This window comes from Thermobia domestica, chromosome 3, assembly GCF_964235325.1.
Source record: "Thermobia domestica chromosome 3, izTheDome1.hap1.1, whole genome shotgun sequence".
Classification (NCBI taxonomy): Eukaryota; Metazoa; Arthropoda; class Insecta; order Zygentoma; family Lepismatidae; genus Thermobia; species Thermobia domestica.
The window spans coordinates 342,118,644-342,139,150 of record NC_137456.1 but is presented as its reverse complement, the minus strand read 5'-3'; the positions used below and the strand labels follow the sequence as shown (position 1 = coordinate 342,139,150).

Here is a 20,507-nt window from a genome sequence, read left to right as displayed (position 1 = left end):
TTCGATAATTTACGCCTTAATGCGAAAGTAGGTGAATATGCGATAATTTTAGAACGCACTTTTTTTTTTGCAGTTTTTGAATGAGGAAATAAATTGTAAATGTTCATTAACTAATAATAAAACACATACATACTGATGTTTTTAACAGTCATTCCCCCCCCCTAAAATAGATCAATAACGATTTGGGAATTCGGAAATGGCAACCCTGCATTTATTCTTTAAATTCAATTACGATTATCAGGGGGTAGAAATATTGTTTGGTTGAAAGTAGTGTTTACAAGGATTTTTTTAAAAAGATGATACGGACAGTGACGCTGCAGCTGAAGATTACTAGATATATTTATTATACAGGGTGTTTGAAAAAGAACTCCCTAGTTTTAAGTATAAATTTAATTGGGAAATGAATGAAAACTTACATCAATGAGTACATAACATGAAAGAGGATTCCTTCAAGTTGTGTTTAATGTTGGTAGACTTCAACGTGGGATCCATTTGTGACCCTGCACACGTCGAGACGATATTCCACTTCTCGCCATGTATTCACCAACATTTCAGCTGTAACTGTCCCAACCGCCGCGACGATTCTTTCCCATTCACAGTACCTCTAGCCACTCCTAATTGTAGACTACGTCTGGCCAATGACTTCTTCGGGCTCCGAACACAAAAAGCACGGATCTGTTCATCAACATCTTCAGAAATTCTCGGCCAACCTGGTAATTTGGCTTTTAAAACACTACCGGTTTCCTTGAAAGACTTTAGCCAATGACGGATAATTTTTGCTGTAGGTGGTTCACCACTATACTGACGTCTAAAAATCAAACTTGGAGAGTTGATGAATCAAACACCACAAACTAGAATAGTGTATGTCACTTTGTGCAGATTCTAGGATACATTAAAACTAGGGAGTTCTTTTTCAAACCCACTTTATATTATTGCTATTATATTGGTAGTATTATACGTTATTCTAGAAGTTATGTGCATAACGAACATACGATTTTTTAAATTTATTTTTTGGTAATATACAATAATTTTGAAGACAAAAATCGGTAATTTTGTTCTCTGAGGTTGGAAACTGCTGTAAGGAGAAAAAACACTAAATTAAGCTTACCTTTACTGCTATCAGGAGCCGTACTATCCGCTTTTCCTTCCGTGCGTCCCGATCCGAAAGGTAACGCCATTGAAGTCGTTGCAGAATGATGCAGTGGAGGGGGAGGTGTGGCTAACTTTTCTGCAATAAACATATTTAAAAAAATAAAAGTAGTCAATAATTTTAAACAAAAAGACAAGAACAGCAAACATAATTAAAATGAAAATGATAATAACTTACCAGGGGCGTACGCAATGGGTGGGTCCTGGGGGTCCGGACCCCCCTTCGAAATCCAGACTTTTTTGTAAATGTAGTCCACTTTTAGTAGCAATTTTAGAAATTTTCATATAATTTAGTCTCAAGTTGTATTTGGACTTCCCCCCGAAACGCTTTAGACCCCTCCCGAAATTAATTCCTGCGTACGTCCCTGTAACTTACAGATCCGTGAAAATAAAATAAAATAACTTTCTCCTTATATTTCTTTCCTTTTTAATTCAACGTTCCACGTTGGGAGGGGTCTACAAGGTTTGGATCCCTCCCAAAAGTCCCTAACTCGACATACATTTATACCGTTTCTTAATAGAACCATACTTGTTAACCAGAAAAAGACTTATATAGAATAAAGATTTCACCATACTCATTCTCTGTGCTATTTATTTTCTGATAGAAACAGTGGCGAATTTAGAAGGCAAAAATTGAGGGGTCCAGTCAGAAACCAGACTATAATAGGAATATCATTAGTTTACTATAAACTTTGAAAAATATATTAACCTAACCGGGGACTCCGCCCCCAGACCCCCGCGTTTGCTCGGCCTACGGCCTCGCATCTCTTAGGTATCAGCCTTTGCATCAATAATGAATTTTGTGCATTTGCTCTTTAATTACATTTCCTGAATTTGGCACAGCTGGGGGCCTAGCACCCTGACCATCACGTATACACAGCCTACGGCCTCGCACCTCTTAAATCAACAATTGTACAAAATTTCAAGTTTTTATTCCATTTTCAAGTACCTAAAATATGAGATTATAGGCCCAAAAAACAGCCCATTTGAATAGCATGGGGAATTTCTTAATCTCCCCTTTAGACTCCCTAAAAATTTGAAATATTCACTTTTGGCAATTTTCCTGTAGGTTAGTCCCGGAAGGCTACAATCATGCCAAATTTCATCATTCTAATCCTACCGGAAGTGCCTAAATATTTTGGGGTGTAGAAGATGTCCCATATAAATAGCATGAGAAAGATTTTCAGTTCCCCATAAAACCACTCTACATTTGGGACTTTTTGATTTTAGCGATTTACTGAGTTAACGCTAACGAAAACGTATAAGCATACCGAATTTCAAGTTTTTATTCCAATTCCAAGTACCTAAAGCATGAGAGAAGTCCAAAAAAATAGCCATTTATATAACACGGAGAAGTTCTTCATTCCCCCTTTAGACTCCCTAAAAATTTGAAATATTCACTTTTGGCAATTTTTCTGTCGGTTAGTCCCAAAAAGCTACAATCATGTCGAATTTAATCATTGTAGCCCTACAGGAAGTGCCCAATAATTTGGGGGTGTAAAAGGTGTCCCATACAAATAACATGGGAAAGATTTTCAGTTCCCCATAAAACCACTCTACATTTGGGACTTTTTGATTTTAGCGATTTACTGAGTTAACGCTAACGAAAACGTATAAGCATACCGAATTTCAAGTTTTTATTCCATTTTCAAGTACCTAAAATATGAGATTATAGGCCCAAAAAACAGCCCATTTGAATAGCATGGGGAATTTCTTAATCTCCCCTTTAGACTCCCTAAAAATTTGAAATATTCACTTTTGGCAATTTTCCTGTAGGTTAGTCCCGGAAGGCTACAATCATGCCAAATTTCATCATTCTAATCCTACCGGAAGTGCCTAAATATTTTGGGGTGTAGAAGATGTCCCATATAAATAGCATGAGAAAGATTTTCAGTTCCCCATAAAACCACTCTACATTTGGGACTTTTTGATTTTAGCGATTTACTGAGTTAACGCTAACGAAAACGTATAAGCATACCGAATTTCAAGTTTTTATTCCAATTCCAAGTACCTAAAGCATGAGAGAAGTCCAAAAAAATAGCCATTTATATAACACGGAGAAGTTCTTCATTCCCCCTTTAGACCCCCTAAGAATTAAAAATATTCATTTTTGGCAATTTTCCTGTCTGTTAGTCTCGGAAAGCTACAATCATGCCAAATTTAATCATTGTAGCCCTACAGGAAGTACTCAATAATTTATGTAAGCTTATATAGTTTTATATATAGTTAAGATAGTTCAATATGTTTTTCATTCAAAAACTAGGAGGGGGGGGGGAGCTAGGATCCCCGACACCGGACTAGATCCGACACTGGATAGAAACAATTTACTTTTATGTTTTTACGTCAGAATATAGGTAGCACTACTCTAAAATTACTTATAGTTTTTTTTCCGACTGTAAACTAACACCTGTTAAATACTATATAAATGTAGTGTCTTTAATTATCGTACCCTATCCAAATTTGGACCCCTTCCAAGAAAAATTTCTGAGTGTGCGCTTGCGTTCCACGATTATGCACCAAGGGTGAGGGTGACAGTGATGCTGAGGTAGATGTTAATGATGGAATAAATAAAGTGGGAGGAAACGAAAGAACCTCGAGATCGAGAAAGGCTACGAACACAATGTTTGCATTATGTTTCGATAGTATTATGTGACATTCATTATCAAGTGCAAAGTTAGGAAATTAGATTACGTATAAAGTTCAAAAATTAATAGTAATGTTTATACACTGTTCTCATAAATAGTGCAAAATATGCTCCATGCTTATGCGTTGCTGAACTTAAATTCACTTACTGACATGTTTCTTCTCCCCAATAAATAATAACCAGTTTTAATCGTATTTAACGGTTCAAGCTTCTGCTACTGCATGCGTCTCTCTGGGTACGATTTTGATTTATTTATTTATTTATTATTTATTTATTTGAAATTATACAGTTTTATTTCAAAATGTATAGTTGAGTACCAGTTTAAAAACGTTTCGACAATTTTTAAGGAGCTTGGTTTACCAAAAATTTGACTCCGTCCGGGTGTCAAAATCTCAAAAACTACTTAATGGCTCATCAATTTTGGCCAGGGTGTGCAGAGTTAAAAATTAGAAATCAGATTCGTTAATCAAAGTGATTCACCCAGTAGATACCAGATATGGACAATCAAATATCAGTTCCTCACGTTTTTATAGGAGTAATTATGGATATATCATCCTGTTGAGATGCAATCTGCAGTTCTGTTGAGATTAACGGGTTAGTATAATGCTCGGGATGCAAATTGCTAATCTGTTCGTAAAATACAACGCGAAAAAGAAATTAAAGGCTTTCTTCTCGACAAATCTAATGGCTTAAAAATTTTTCTGTTTTCAAATATTGATTCATCTTAAAGTATATTAACTTAATTTTAGGTACAATGCTCACTCTAGGCTTGGTAAAATTCAGCTCGTTAAGGAGTTTGGTTTATCAAAAACTAAACTAAACTCGTTCACGTGGTATACACCGTGACATTGTTACTTGTTTTTGTTTACCCAGTTCCTCCCCTTTAAAAAAAAAATAGATTATATACTTTCAGGCATCCCAGTCAGTTTTGTACTATCCTTTATAGACTTCCCTTTCGGTATTCATCGTCTTTGATAAATTTTCTGATAAAACTAAAAAAAAAAAAAACTTGTAAATTATTATTATTATCAAAGCTTTTAAGTTTTCCGTTTCCTTTTTTTTTCACCCTTGACGATGACAGCTCGTAATATCGTCGAAATTATTGAGTGAAATTGCTTCAACATTTCTTCAATAATTCTATAGTTGTGTATTTTTTAAAAGTAATTTTGCCTTCTAGTACTATCATATCAATTTTATACATATACATATAATGAACATTTTACCAGAAAATAGTGAAAACGTTATTACAACACTGAACAAGCCTAATATGATCTCTTTCGCTAAAATACTTCATTAAATAGAGAGAGATGAAGAGACAGGGAGAAAAAAAATAATTAAAGAAAAAGAAAAGAATAAGTGAGAACGCTTGAATATCTTGAGATTTGTAGGTTTTGATTGTCTGCCTTTCAATTTCCTCGTATTTTTATTGCAAATACTTCTACTATAAAACCGCTTATCTAATACATTGACTACTTTTAAAAAAATGAATCTATGCATGTATTTCTCGATTAGATTCCTGGTAAAACCAAAGGTAATTATAAAAACTATGTTAGTAAATAAAAGCTACAAGTTTTCTATTGTAAATACACCATTTTCAAGTAATGAGAAAGAAATTAACTGGAGCAAAGAGAGAACTGAAAGGAAACTAAGAGTGTGAGGTGCAGGATAGATAGCCATATTGTGTTCTATTTAATAAGGATTTACAATAGTAACCTCAATTATTCAACAGCTTGATGTTTATTTTGTATGTTTCACTTCGTTTCCAATTTTCTTTCACTTATTCTGTGTGAAGGATGTACAAAATCAGAATTTCTTCTATCTCAAGAAGATTAATCAACATTTACAAGTGAATATCTGTATAATGAAGCCACAATTCCTCAATTCTTGTATACGCAGTATCCCTAATCCTAATTCTCAATCTATCCCTTCACTCCAGCTTCCTAAGTTCCAGTTTTACATATACCGTTTTCCCTCTGTTAAGAATCTGGCTTCTTGACGTTATAAGAAGTCGCAGTGGCTTCTATTGTATGAATATTAACTAAATCATATATGGTTGTATTATTGTAGCTGTTTTGGACTAGATCAACAAAATAATTTTTCTTTTCCTTTCTTTTTGTTCTTATTTTTGAGTTTAACGACTCATAACTATGCACTGAAGCTAAAGGAGATGATGATGATGATAAGATGAATGATAATAGTGCAATGAGGAAAATGGGAGGAAACGGTAGAACACCAAGAAAACCCACGCACATTGTGTTTGTCCACCATAAAGTTCATTTGACAGGAATTGAGATCGAACCAGAGATTCCACGCGCCAGAAGTGAGTGTTTTACTACTGAGCCATTATGGTCACAAAATACTTATTAAAAAGAGCAACTATTTAAGCGACATCATTTACTCTGTGTTTGTTATGAAATAGTTCTGCATTTCTTTTGTGTTATTTCCAATAAGCAGTGCTTTCTTGATGATTTTCCATGTAGCTGAGAATTTATCATTGGGTCCATATAAACAAACTAGGAAGCCACCTATAGAAGGCAAATATTAGGGGCGGAATGGTGGATAATTTTTCTTTTCTTTGCGCAATTTATATTGTATTAGAGAGAATAATCATTATAAGTTATGTAAAAGTACAAAAGCAAGCCGTATATGGTAGTATGTTTTACTATGTACTTGATCGCAATCGAAATGGCAATAAGTTATACTCAGATCATAAGGGGTAAGTTTTATTTCATGTTTAAACAAATAGTAAGAATGAGATAATAGGGCGTAAATAGAAGGCGATAGGGAGTACCGAAATATTTCTCGTCTAGTGTGTGAAAATACCTGCAGCCAGCCCTGTACTGGATTGTTTAATAAAAAGTTCATTACATTCGATTTTCGCTAATTTTATAACCTACCGATATTTATTATTATTGTTGTTACTAATATGTATTTTCTTCACTCCTTATCTGAGCAGGTGATGTAGTAATTTACAGATCACCCACATATATTACTTTTTCTCTCTGCTGTTTCCCTTTATTCTGGGATTTGTGACCAATATTACGCTCTTCTGTATTTTCTTTACGACTTTTTCTTCAGTTCCAATTGCTTCAAGTGTATTTTTCAACATCTTGTGGATCACTCCGGTATTCGATATTAGATGCAGTTTACAGACAGTGTTGTCACCTCACAGGAAATTTAACTAGAGATGATTTAACGCGTACGTTATATGTGGGACACCCTGTATCAAGAATACAACCAAGCAACTAATCATCGTCTAGACAACAGCGAATTTATGCCTGTATAAATAAGACAACTTCCTAGAACATCAATCTCGTGGGATTTCCACGTAGTGCGCCGAAATGGTACATATTGAGAACACAGAACCCGGAAATGTAGTAAGGTCGTCCTTTGTAGAGAAGAGAGCTCGTTGTGTGTCAATGTAATCTTATAATTATAATGTAAAAAAATTATAACGTAGAAAAGAAAAGCGGCATTTATTCCGAAGTTGGACGTCCGCCTGGGTATCGACAAGAAATGTAACAATAGCAACGAAAATTTAAAAATCACTAATTTTTAGGACTGCTTTAAATGGATATAATACAGTAGGGTAGGTTAGAGTAGAGTAAAGTAGGATAAGTGGGTAGGATAGGGTCAGGTTATCTTAGGATTAGAGAAGTTTCGACCCATTTTGTTAAAATTAATAGTGTAATTTCTCGTCTCTGCGTAAGAATGCCAACTAGAACGTCTCTGTACCATGTTTAGAATACAAATACTCGTTAATTTCACACAATCCAACCATGCAGTAACTTTACGCGAAATAGTTCTATGTTTATAGCCGCTTATAAGAAAAATAAACACAACTTCCACTCTCCTTGCATATTATCAAGCACACAAACGAGCAAATTATCCATTTCTTCCTCGTAAAGTTTCAAAATTTTGCTAGAAATGAAAGACCAACTTTGGAACTTAACCTAGAAAATGTATAGGTGGTACCTGTCTGTTTCATTTCTAAGTCTGCTTTCTATTTTCTAAATACAAGTAGGTTAAATAAATTAGAAAATAAACGTAAAGTCTGTTTCTTTCCTAAATTATCAAATAGAGACTCTATTAACTAACTAGGGTTTTCACTGTCAGGACCTGTGTCTATAGTAAAAAAAATCTAGGCTACGTTTGTAAGGACACGTGGAAAAAAAAAATGAACAAGAACGCTTACCTAGGAGGTATCTACACATGAAAATGATAGAAAAGGGAATACGAGAAATATTAAAGGAACAGATGACAGCACAGAAGGGTGAAAAAGAAGGGAGCAATAAGATAGATAATTTTTTGATTGATTCGAAGTTAAGAGCCCTTTCAGGTTCTTGTACTGAGGTTATATGACGTGTGGACCTGAAGCTTAAAATAGAACCCGAATAACGTGAGCTCCCATCGGGAATCAAACCCAGATCTCCCGCTCTGAAGACAAGTACGCTAACCTTAAAGCCACAAAGAAGTTCTCGTGAATAATATGGAGGAAGGCATAGGATGAAGAAAGGATTGAAAGAAGTCATTAGGGAGATCTCGTACATATTCAAAACCTGGAACGATGTTAGAATCAAGAGCTGGGGTTGATGACACGATAATAATAATAAAAACTTTCTTTAAAAATATAAGTAAAGAACGATTTTCTATTCTCAATATGGAAGCTTGTAGACTTTTGTTTATTATTATTATTATTATTATTATTATTATTATTATTATTATTATTATTATTATTATTATTATTATTATTATTATTATTATTATTATTATTATTATTATTTTGTCTTCCTTTAATTTCAAATCCTATTTACATTTATATTCTTTTACATCAGCGCTGGAATCATAATTCATCGACTGTGATTGTGGAAAAAAACTGAAAGAGTTTGCTGCAAAACCCGTGTAAAACCGCTAGAAATATTATAAATTTACAACAATTTAGAATAACAGCAAAAATTAGCTAACTCAGTGGCCCATGAAATTTAGAGGTTCAATGCCGCGTTCAGAAAAGCTCTCCATTGACTTTTGTTGTTAGCCAAATGGATTCAGTTTCTGCTTCGTATTCCTATTTCTCCGAGACCCATCTTCATATTGTCCTTCTATCTGCACCTAGGACTTCCTAATGGTCGTTTTCCGATTGGGTTTCCAGTTAAAATTTTGTGACCGTTCCTAAATTTTGTGACCGTTCCTAAATTTTGTGACCGTTCCTAAATTTTCTTCCACTCTGGTTACATGATCTGCCCACCTTAGCCTCCTAGACTTGATAACCCTAACAATGTTTCGTAAACGGTATACATTATGCAGCGTCTCGTTATGAAGTTTCTGCCATTCATCATTTCCGTCCCTCCTGGGTTTGAATATTCGCCTCAGGATTTGATTCCCAAATATTTTCAGTCTGTGTTCTTTCCTCCTCAGAGTAAACGATCATGTTTCGCAACCACACAGAACAAGTATAATTATTGTTTTATTTATTTTAAGCTTCAAAATCGTCGATAGGATTCTAGGATACAAAAAGATTTTGGAATGAATAATAACACAAATTTCCTGCGTTTAATCGACATTTAATTTCCTCGCGGATCTGGTTTCGATCTGTTAATGTTGATCCTAGATATTTGAAAGTGTCCATTTTGTAAAAGTAGTATTTGATATTTTAACATATCTATAATTTCCAGTATTATGGTCACGCTGAATTTCCATATATTTAGTTTTCTCTTTGTTTCAGGACATTCTCGACGTGAAAGCTCATTGGCAAGTATTTTCCTACTCGGACTTTGGTTTTAAGTGTAACAGTACTAACGTTTACAAATGAAGTTTATTCTTCTTCTTCTTCTTCTTCTAGTGCTTATACTTCATAATATTTGACGACTTGACGATTTATAGAATTTGTGAAAAAGACCGCAGATGGTGCGTAATTCTTCTGTTACTCTTGCTGCACTCCATCCATTTTTTTCTAACGTAATTTCCTTCTTTTTTGATTCCTATCATCAGAAAATCTTCAACGTTTCATTAACAATGCGTGGCACTCCATTTTATAGAACTATACTCAGATCATGGGTTTGGTCTTAGTACGTGTTAGTCCTATTATTAGAAATTAATATTTGAAGATTACTGAGTGGTTAAGCTGAGCAGCGATTGTTTTCCAACAAGCGAAACCAGAATTTGAGACACAGACCGACATTATAAGCTCACAAACCATATATATGCATCCAAATTGCATTTCTAATGCATCTTTATTGGAAATTACAAGACAAATATAACAACAACCAATTATCAAACTTTTCAATTCAAATATTCAATTCTTGTTCTTTGTCTAAAAACCCTCGCTAAAATACGTTTCACTTTACACAGGGGTGTAGTTACGGGGCCCATCAAGGCCAGCCCCCCCCCCCCCCACAAATGACTTCTTGGACCCCTTAAATGACCAGCTTTTAAAACATTGTCGTAAGATTATCTCATTTCAGTCATTTAAAAATGACAAAGTTTATATATAATTATTGTTACGGTAAATTCTTTACCAATCGAAAAATAGTGAGGTATCTCTTCCGTGTAAGGAATGACCAAATGCACAGCTTGCTACCTCATCTGCTACATTCGATTGATCTAGTGCTCCTGTATGGATCATGTCCAATATGAAGCATAAAAATATTTTATATTTGGCAGTTTGAGGACAAACGTTTTAACAAGATACTATAAATACTGCTATAAAACAATGGTACTAAACTGATTTCTAAGTACATTATATTTTTATATGCTGTAACTAGTGTTTTAAAACACTAAAAACTAATAAAAACTACCTGGTACATAATATTTATGAAGAAAAAAGCTTAAAAAAACAGTGCTTTAGTTTTCTGGACGGAAACCAAAATTTTCCGGTTTTTTTCAGGCCTCAAAATCACTAGCAGTAACACTTTTCTTTTTTGTTTTTGGCTTTGTACATTGTAGCTGGCCCCCCTCACAAACGACGGGCCCCCTCCTAGATAAATCTGCTGGCTACACCCCTGGCTTTACATATCTTCTAAGCTATTATTATACTTTTACCGAGATTACACAATAATATATTTTTTAAAGTAATATCATAAGTATATGTGTATAGATTTTTCTGCTAGACATTTTGTGTTCCATGACAATTAAAAGCTATTTTTTTTTGTAGGGATGTCATTTTGTCTTTATACCCCAACAATCACCAGCAAACCCTCTACGGTAGCTGTTAGTCCAAGTTTATTTGGTCACTTTTCTAACGAAATTCTCAGTGATGTATCTTCTAAGTGACTAGTTTACTCGTATCGCAGGCAAGGCAGGAAGTAGTAGAGATTGCTAAAGTTTGTGGATCATATGACCTACTACACCCCCCCCCCCCTTCCTTTTGAAAAGTGTTTATCATTGTACAGTTGTGAATTCAGAGTCTATGCTACGCGTTCTCCTGACGATGTTGCCAGTTGAATTTAACTCACACTAGTTTTAAGCCTGAGGACCTCATGAGTCAAATATAACTCACATGTAACTTACAAAGACTGAAAAAGTGACCAACTGGACTGAGACTCGAACCTGGGACCTCCGGCATACCGTGCCGTTAACCATTACGCCACCCAGTCCGTTTCCCAGAACAGTCACTCACTCTCTCGAGGTGGGTGCTCTTCCCTCGGACTACGTGGGTTGTATCACAGACCTTTGCTGTGAGTGGACAATCCTTGTGTTCATATATTGAACACCTATGACGGTTGTGATTTCACATAGATATTAATAAAAGATAAAACAACCGATTTTTTTTTAACACATCCTATTCTATGTATATAGATGTGAATTCAATAACATATAAAAATGTACGTGAAGTCAATAACTGCTCTTTGTTCGTTATTGAATTCATATCTATAGAGGATATGCTGTGTTAAAAAAATCGGTTGTTTCCTCTTTCATTAATATCTATAACTCACATGTATTACTCCGCCTTAGGAACCGCTGGCGACTCATGCTATCATAATGAAACACCTATGTAAGCTGACGGGTGGTTCCTTGAGCAAAATCATGCAGATGGATAGCTCACGGACTTAACAACAATAGAGAAAAATAAGCATTTTTTCGAATGAAATGGAATGATTATCTTGTTCTCGAAGTTCTTAGTTAAAAAAAAAACTGTGTCTCCCCCCTCCCCCCCACAAGAAAAGATTCGTTTCCTCTAATGTGGCAGTGGCAGTCAATGTGTTAATAATCACAACGTAAAATCAATGATTAGAAACGTTTTGTATCTTGAAAGAAAAGCGAGTAAAATGGTCTCATTGGTATTAAAAGTAACTTAATAAACGCAATGTTAACCCCAATTGTTTCGAACTTTTTGTGTGCTTGATAACCTTTATGGTGTGTAAATGACTGACAAAGAATTCAACGTATTTACAAGAGAAAGACAAACAAAAATATTTGTTTATGAACAAGAAACAATTTTTATAATTTGTACTTAAAAGCAGAGGAGACAGAGAGAAAGAAGAAAATGAAAAGACAACAGAAAGAAATGAATTTAATTATATTTCTCTTTTTTAAAAGAAAAGTAAATTAAGAAACTTTATTAAAAGCAAAATATAATAGGACAGAAAGAGAATAAAAGAGAATAATAAAAAAAAAAATACCTGCAGAATTGATGGAATTCTTGAAGAGAACTGAAATAAAAACAAAAACGAAAGGCATAAAGACGAATACTTTTCTAGAAATAAAAAAAAATATATATTTTGGAGGAAAATAACCAACAGATATATATGCATTAACAGTACATATCATAGAAAAATATATAAAAGATATAGAAGTGAATAAAAACAGGTAGATAAAAGGGATTGTCGTATGAATCAATAGAATTCCAGACCATTATGAAATAAAAATTTATGTTGAAGAAGATAAGGCAAGTTGAAGAATAGCTAAGGGATGATACCCATTATTCCAGTTAATAATTTCGAAATTAAATTTTAAATTGATAAAATAAAGGAAGCAATTTGAAAATTAATAAAAATATAGCAAACGTTTAGTATTGTGAACAGCTGAATAGCAAAAACACAACATTGTGTCAGAATGTTACTGATTTATTGTATGCACACAAAAATGTATTATGTGTATTTGTACAAGTGTATATAGTTAAGGCAAAGGAATTCCGAACCGGCCAAAGAAAAGAAATCACACATGAAATAAATAGAGAAAGCATAACCACATAACACTAGACATGTATAATTATGAGAGCTTTCGCTAAATACTTCATCAGAAAGGGAGGGAAAGAATTAGGAAGAACAGGAGAAAATTGAAGAACAGAAAACGGCCTGTAAAACATCTAATAGACGCTATGTCAACATACACAAATTAAAAATGTATTTTGCTAAAATTTTCATAGATTGGGATTTTATTTTTCAATATATATTTTCAATTTCTTCGATATTTTTAGTTGCAAGAAAGACGAAAATTCTTTACGAAGCAGTAACATATTTCCCGTATAAATTTACTTCTTTTTATTTCTTAGATACTTGTTATTAATTTTCACTACATTCATCATATAGGTATAACAATTCGGCAAAAACTTTTCTGTAACTTTTGTACTTAATACATATTCCTGCAGAAGCTCCAGTATTTTTCTACATTGCGCCTTAAATTTTATATATAAAAATCAAGGTTTGTTTGTTTGTCCGGTATATAAATCACACCATTGATTTCAGATACTTTTCAGTACCTATATCGAAGAGACTGAAATCTGGTCAGACTGTTGGTGTCTAGAATTTTTTAATGCGTATCTTAAGAGGGAAGAAGAAGACTTCAAAAGAGAAGAAAGAGGTGGTTTAAAATTCATGCCAAAAATAGAGTATATTATGAACTAATCATGTTAGGAAGATTGAACTGTGTACGTAAACATATTCTCAAAAATATACGACTTACAATGTGAATATATATATATATATATATATATATATATATATATATATATATATATTGTAGGCTAACACAACTCTAGCATTTCTAGGAAGATTGAGAAAAGTGACTTGTGAAACTAACCGAAAACAACAGATATTAGTGTCGTATCGACAGTTTTCGACGTTGCTGAGAAGAATAGTGACAATCCTGATGCCGTCTAAGTTTCATAATCTTCTTCAGCACACAAAGAGAGGTGGGAATGGGATAAAGTGAAAAATACAATATCCAAAATGACCAAATTATTGTCGAATCTATAGTTTTTGGGTTCGCGCAGTTGATTCGTGACAGTTCCGATGAAATTTAAGCTCGAATTTAATGAAGAATGTGCATGTCAGCTGGCTTCAAAATCTATTGGGGCAATGCTGAAGGTGTTGATTGTCATATTTATTTTACTCAGTTATTTATTTTCTAACAGGGGCTACGCCAATAGCATTGTGCATGTCATTTGGCCCGGTACTTTATTTTCAAATATAGTGGGTAAAATTATTCATCCCGTGCAAAGCTGGGCACTTCTACTAGTAATACATAGTTCTTCAATCACGCAAACAGCATTAGTTTTCAGACCATCTTCCATTATTCATGAAGCAATAATCCTGCGTCCCCTTGAGACTAAGTAGGTAACGCCTATGCCTTCTGTGCGCATGGTCACAGAGATCATTCTCAGTGAGACAGCTTGTCTCGAATACACGTCGTACAAGTGACTCGAATCCCCTTCATACGACAGGCCCTATCTGCTATTGTCTCGGCGTTGAAAAGGGACAATCAATCACACGATTCCCCATAAATTCTCCTGACATATTCATCAACATCCGCCTTTAAGCTAATTACATATTTTTAGTTGCTACCAAGTTTACATGCTTCAGCTATTATCTCACTCTTCCAAAATTTCAATGAAGCCCTTTGCGTCATGACTGTCTCATTACTTTCATTAACCAATAATGATTACCTGAGTGATTACAAGGATGAGGAACCATTTGACGTGATTGATTAAAAGGACAGACAAATTCTCTAGTATGATTGATTATAAGGAAAGGAACTTCCCTTCATAAGATTGATACAAGTAGATGAACTTCCTTTTATATGATTAATTGTAGAGACAAGGTACTTCCTTTCATATGATTGATTTCAGGGATGGGAAACTTAATTTCTAATGATCGATCACAGTGACGGGAAACTTTCTTTAATATGGCTGGTTCCAAAGATTGCATGATTGATTACAGAGACAGGGAGCTTTCTTTCATATGATTGATACAGGAATGGGAAACTGTATGATTGATCACATATGATGGTTTCATAGTTGATCAGGGGTCGCGGTAGCTCAGTGGTAAAGCGTTCACCGCTGATGCCTGGGGTCCTTGTTTCGATCCCAGATCGTACCAAGTGAGTTTTGTGGTGGATAAACACGGTGTGCGTGAGTTTTCTCGGGATTCTCAGTATCCTTCCACTCTTTTCATTCCACCATTTCATCCATTTCTCATCATCACCGTCTCCTTTAGCCTAGCCGGCATATCCGTGGGACGTAAAACTTAAAGATTTCATTTCATTTTTTCATATGGTTGATTACAGGAATATGGAACTGTATGATTAACTATATATAATGGTTTCATATCATTGATTACAGGACTGGGGAACTATAAGATTAATTATATATGATGGTTTCATATGATTGATTACAGGAACGGGGAACTGTAAGATTGATTTCAAGTGATGATTTCTTGTGATTTATTACAGGAATGGGGAACTGTAAGATTGATTTCAAGTGATGGTTTCATGTGATTGATTACAGGAATGGGGAACTGTAAGATTAATTATATATGATGGTTTCATATGATTGATTACAGGAACGGGGAACTGTAAGATTGATTATATATTATGGTTTCATATGATTGATTACAGGAACGGGGAACTGTAAGATTGATTTCAAGTGATCGTTTCATGTGATTGATTACAGGAATGGGGAACTGTAAGATTGATTTCAAGTTATGGTTTCATGTGATTGATTACAGGAATGGGGAGCTGTAAGATTCATTTCAAATGATGGTTTCATGTGATTGATTACAGGAATGGGGAACTATATGATTAATTATATATGATTGTTTCATATAATTACTAGAGTTGTAAAAAAAGCTTTCATATATTGTCGCCTTTGACTTCCTCGATACTATTAACAGATGGTAAAAGATTTTGAATGGAGTAGCATCGTGTTTTTTACCCATCCTCTTGAAACATTCATTTTTTTTAATTACTACTACTACTACTCCTCGACGGCTTAGTGTCATCGGAACGTATGTACAAAAAGTTCGAAAAGAAATTTTTTTCGTATTTGATTTTAGTTTTTGATAATTCAAAATGCTTTTTATTTTATCGACCATTTTTAACAAGGAAGTTTGAAATGTTACAAGATGTTCTCATATTAAGAAGAATAAAAAACAACAGTGCAATATGTTTTTAACTAAATTTAAAAAAAATGCTTCTGATATACCATCATTTAACCTTAAGCAAATTGAATGTTAAGTAAAACTGTCTTTGACATAAGTCTCTTGTGCACAAACTAAGTACTGTACCAAATAGTATTTTGTGTAAGATTAAAATTAACTCTAAAATGAAATAAATTGTAGCATGTTGGCACAAAATTTCATACTGTTTCCTAACTTTACTGTTATGGTTGACTCTTCTTTGACATTGTGTTCAACCACATTTTAATCAGACAATTTTTCACAGTCTGATCGAACTAATGATTTGTAGAAATATTGGTACTGTTGTCTGATTACACCGCTTTTGCACAAATCCAAAAAAATCATTTAATTTCGGTCTTGCAATTGACAACAGTTCTCTGTATGCAGGTTGGAGAAAAACATCAAGACTTAAAAATTGCTGTATGTACTCTCAATAATTTGCGCTTTCATCCATTCCGTCAACGAAGATATCGCGCCAGTACACACACACACACGCATGTTTCTTCCGCAACCGTACTGAGGATTCTCAGAGGACACTTGCTAATGAATTTTATTATCCTTGTAGAGGAAAAAACATACCTTTTACGCTAAACTAAAGAGTTTAGCCGGTTAGTTGATTCCTAATGCATGTTTTGAGAAGGTTCTGAGAATTTGAAATAAATGAAAAACGCTTTCCCTCCCGCTTTCTCTTTCCACGTAGGAAAATATCCAAACATCTTTGGCATATTATTTGACATCAATTGATGCAGTGCAAAATAGTATTTTCATATTGAATTTTACGTATTTACGCTCATACATAATATATTTACTGCATATTACTGCATACAATTACCGTTGTGAGAAATTAAATTTCTGTAACCTCTCTGTAACGGACACCTCTCAGTAACGGACAAAAATTTATGTCCCATTGGTGTCCGTTATTCAGAGGTTTCACTGTATATCCGATTGGTCTATTTCTAACTTCATACTTTAAAAGCACTTCTTGCTATCGCATATCACCCAGATGGATCGAATATTTCCATATGTTTCCTTGCGTTTTCGATGCGAGCATGTGCTGAATCACATTCCATTTGGGAATGTCCTAGTTCGAAAAACAAATGGTTGATGACTAATACAAGCAACGACTGAGTGACATACAGACACATGCTACTCACAAGTATCGGACATAGACACTTTTCATTAACATCAGTGGATCTCTTCATGTAATCATAAACACAATCCTTTCTTGTTGCCACATCAAAAGCCGTAAGATTACATTAATAATTTTTTTTTTTTTTTTTTTTTTTTTTTTTTTTTTTTTTTTTTTGCTTTAGAGTTAACTGCTGGACAATATCTAACAGCTTCCATGTCAAATTGCACAAATTTCCATTCTCAGCTTCTTGTTTAGAGAAATATCTCATCCTCTGTGCCGTTTCCGCCTTGGTTTGTTTAAAAAAAGAAAAAGGGAAAATCCTGCATGACAAATATTCCGTTTCATTGTCGTTTTTCCAATTATTTGTCAATGGGGTTACCTAAGCTTTAATCAAATTCGAACATCTGTGAGTATAGAATATTTCATTTGGCAAATCAGTGTGTATTATTTCTAATGAAAGGTAATTATATTTATCAACTTACAACTCATAAAAATGTCTAAATCTTTATTAATTCCGAAATTTTCAATGGGAACATCCACCTTCGTCAGTACTTTATTATTTATTTATTTATTTATTTATTTATTTATTTATTTATTTATTGGTCACTGCTGTTTCAATCATATCTCATGGTTTCCATTATGCGAGCTTGTATAATGAAAAGAAAATTGCACATATGTTTAAACTTACCTGTAACATTCTGAAAACAAAATATATAAACAATATATGATAGATAGTTTGTACCGAATGCTATGATTTAAGTGTATTGTTTTTTAGAATGTTGCATATAATCATAAGCATACCTGCAAAGTTCTTTTATTATATAATGAAGGCTATGAAATGTCATTCAAACAGCAATGTGCGTGTAAGTAAATAAGTAAGTAAGTTAAAAAAAAAAAAAAAAAAAAAAACTAAGTCGCTGTCTAGGTAGGTGTTCTCATTGAACATTGAAAACTAATAGATTATTATTATTATTATTATTATTATTATTATTATTATTATTATTATTATTATTATTATTATTATTATTATTATTATTATTATTATTAAGTTTAAAAAATTATGAATAATCACTGCACAAAGAAAGGCTCAGTATTGGATATTATTCTTGCAAAGCAGTACGATCCAATTTTATGTTAGGTATTTTCTCATTTTAAATTATCGAGGCACTTGTCTTCTGCCAACATTCTATAAAAATCATCTCAAACATTCTATTAGCAAGATTGACCCCAGATATGGATAAAATTATTCGAAATTATCAATGCGGATTTACGCAAAATCGATCATCTACCGACCAAATATTTACCATTCGATAAATTCTCGAAAATAAATGGAAATACAGTATCCTGGTTCATCAATTATTTATTGATTTTAAAAATCGATATTGGCTTGGTTACGAGGGAAACATTGTGCAACATTCTTACAGAATTTGGAATTCAGAAAAAGCTAGTCAGATTAATTAAGACGTGCTTAAGTAAATCCCAAAGTAAAGTCTGAGTAAGAAAATTCTTGTCCATGAGCTTCCACGTCAAGAATGGCATGAAACAAGGAGACGCATTGTCCCCATTATTATTCAGGTTTGTTCTGGAGTACGCTATAAGGAAAATCAAAGACTCCAACCAGAGCCTAGACCTGTATGGTATTCACCAAGTTATGGCATACGCTGATGATATAAATTTAATAGAAGATGATAGGAGAACAATAGAAAGAAATGCAGAGGTCTTATTAATTGCTTTCAGAGACAGGTTCACAAGTGAATGCAGAGAGAACTAAATACATGGGAGTTCGCTGGGATCATAATACTGCAAATTGTGGATGTGTTAAAATATCAAATAATACTTTCGACAAAGTAGATACTTTGAAATATATAGGATCAGTGTTAACAGACCAAAACTATATCCATGAAAAATTAAATGTTGACTGAAAGCAGGAAATTCGTGTTCTTATTCAGCTCAGGATCTTTTGTCGTCGCGAATTATATCGAGGACTTTGAAGCTTAAAATATATAAAATGATAATCATGTCTGTTGTGCTGTATGGTTGCGAAATATGGTCGCTTACTATGAGGAAAGTCCTGAGACGAATATTCGGACCCAAAAGGAATGGGAATGGGGAAGTGGCGGAAGCTTCATAACGGGGAACTGCATAATTTATACCGTTTACCAAACATTGATAGCGTTATCAAGTCTAGGAGGATGAGGTGTAGCCAGGATAGAAGAAGGTAGGAACACTTTCAAAGTTTTACCTGAAAATTCAATTGCAAAACAACCACTAGGAAGACCAAGAGGCAGATGGAAGGGCAGCATTAAGATAGATTTCACAGGAAAAGGAATACAAAATATAAACTGTATCCAGTTGGCTAAGGACAGAAACCAATAGAAAGCTTTTGTGAACGTGGCATTGATACTCCGGATTCCATAGGTCATAGAGCTAGTTAGTTTTTTATTTAGCTAATATTTTCTCGTTTCCTTTTTGGACAATTCGAAAATATCTTTCTTCTCACGTTCCAAGATTCCTTTCCAGAACTCATATAATTTTGCATTCTCATATGATTGCGGTTTGTATTTTACCTATACAAGTCTTTGTTGCAGCATTTTATAGATTTTTTTTTTTATAGTAACTGTGTATCGTCTTCAGCTAAGTGTACATAGTCTGCTCATGAAGAATCTAGCTAAGTCCTTTCAACAGGTATCAATGGCTTTTTTTTTTTTTTTTTTTTAACTACCACCTTTAATGTTTTCAATCAAGTATTTTCAGTGAAGTCCAAAAGAAAGTGGTTTCCGTGTTACAGAGAGAAAATCTGTAGTATGCTTTATATCTTCTGTAGTGCTTACACTTTGTAGTGTAGTGCTTACACTCTTCTATAATTATTTCTCTTCTGTCATTTTATGTACTATCTTTTACACTCAAGTACTGTCTCACAGCATGCCTTGATTCTCGTAAAGTCTTCATGAACTCCATATTCGCGTTGTTAACTTCTTATATTGAAAGCTAACATCTTAGTAATTAAGACGCAAAAATTTAAATCAATCCATTTATTTAAAAAAAAAAATGTCCTCAATCCAAAACTGTCAACCATTTAAGAGTTTGTAATGACTATCTTATCAATCTGTGATAAATAGATATTTTGCCCTATACGTAGATGATATTTTTGAAAAATGTATTAAATTGTGAGTGCTATCAAGATTTTTCA

The 20,507-nt window shown here is 33.7% G+C and overlaps 1 protein-coding gene across 8 annotated transcripts in view; it reads right to left on the bottom strand.

The window, feature by feature from the left end:
* The window catches only part of Eip74EF (Ecdysone-induced protein E74), an 876,410-nt gene that overhangs the window by 472,734 nt on the left and 383,169 nt on the right, over window positions 1-20,507 (bottom strand). For 6 of the 8 annotated variants that reach the window (XM_081752849.1, XM_081752850.1, XM_081752852.1 and 3 more), the window contains 2 exons: window positions 12,412-12,441; window positions 1,109-1,228 (listed from right to left, as the gene is read on the bottom strand). In XM_081752849.1, the coding sequence (XP_081608975.1) occupies window positions 1,109-1,228; window positions 12,412-12,441 (150 nt within the window). The remainder of the gene's footprint in view (window positions 1-1,108; window positions 1,229-12,411; window positions 12,442-20,507) is intronic. The other 2 variants (XM_081752853.1, XM_081752856.1) reach the window with 1 other exon arrangement.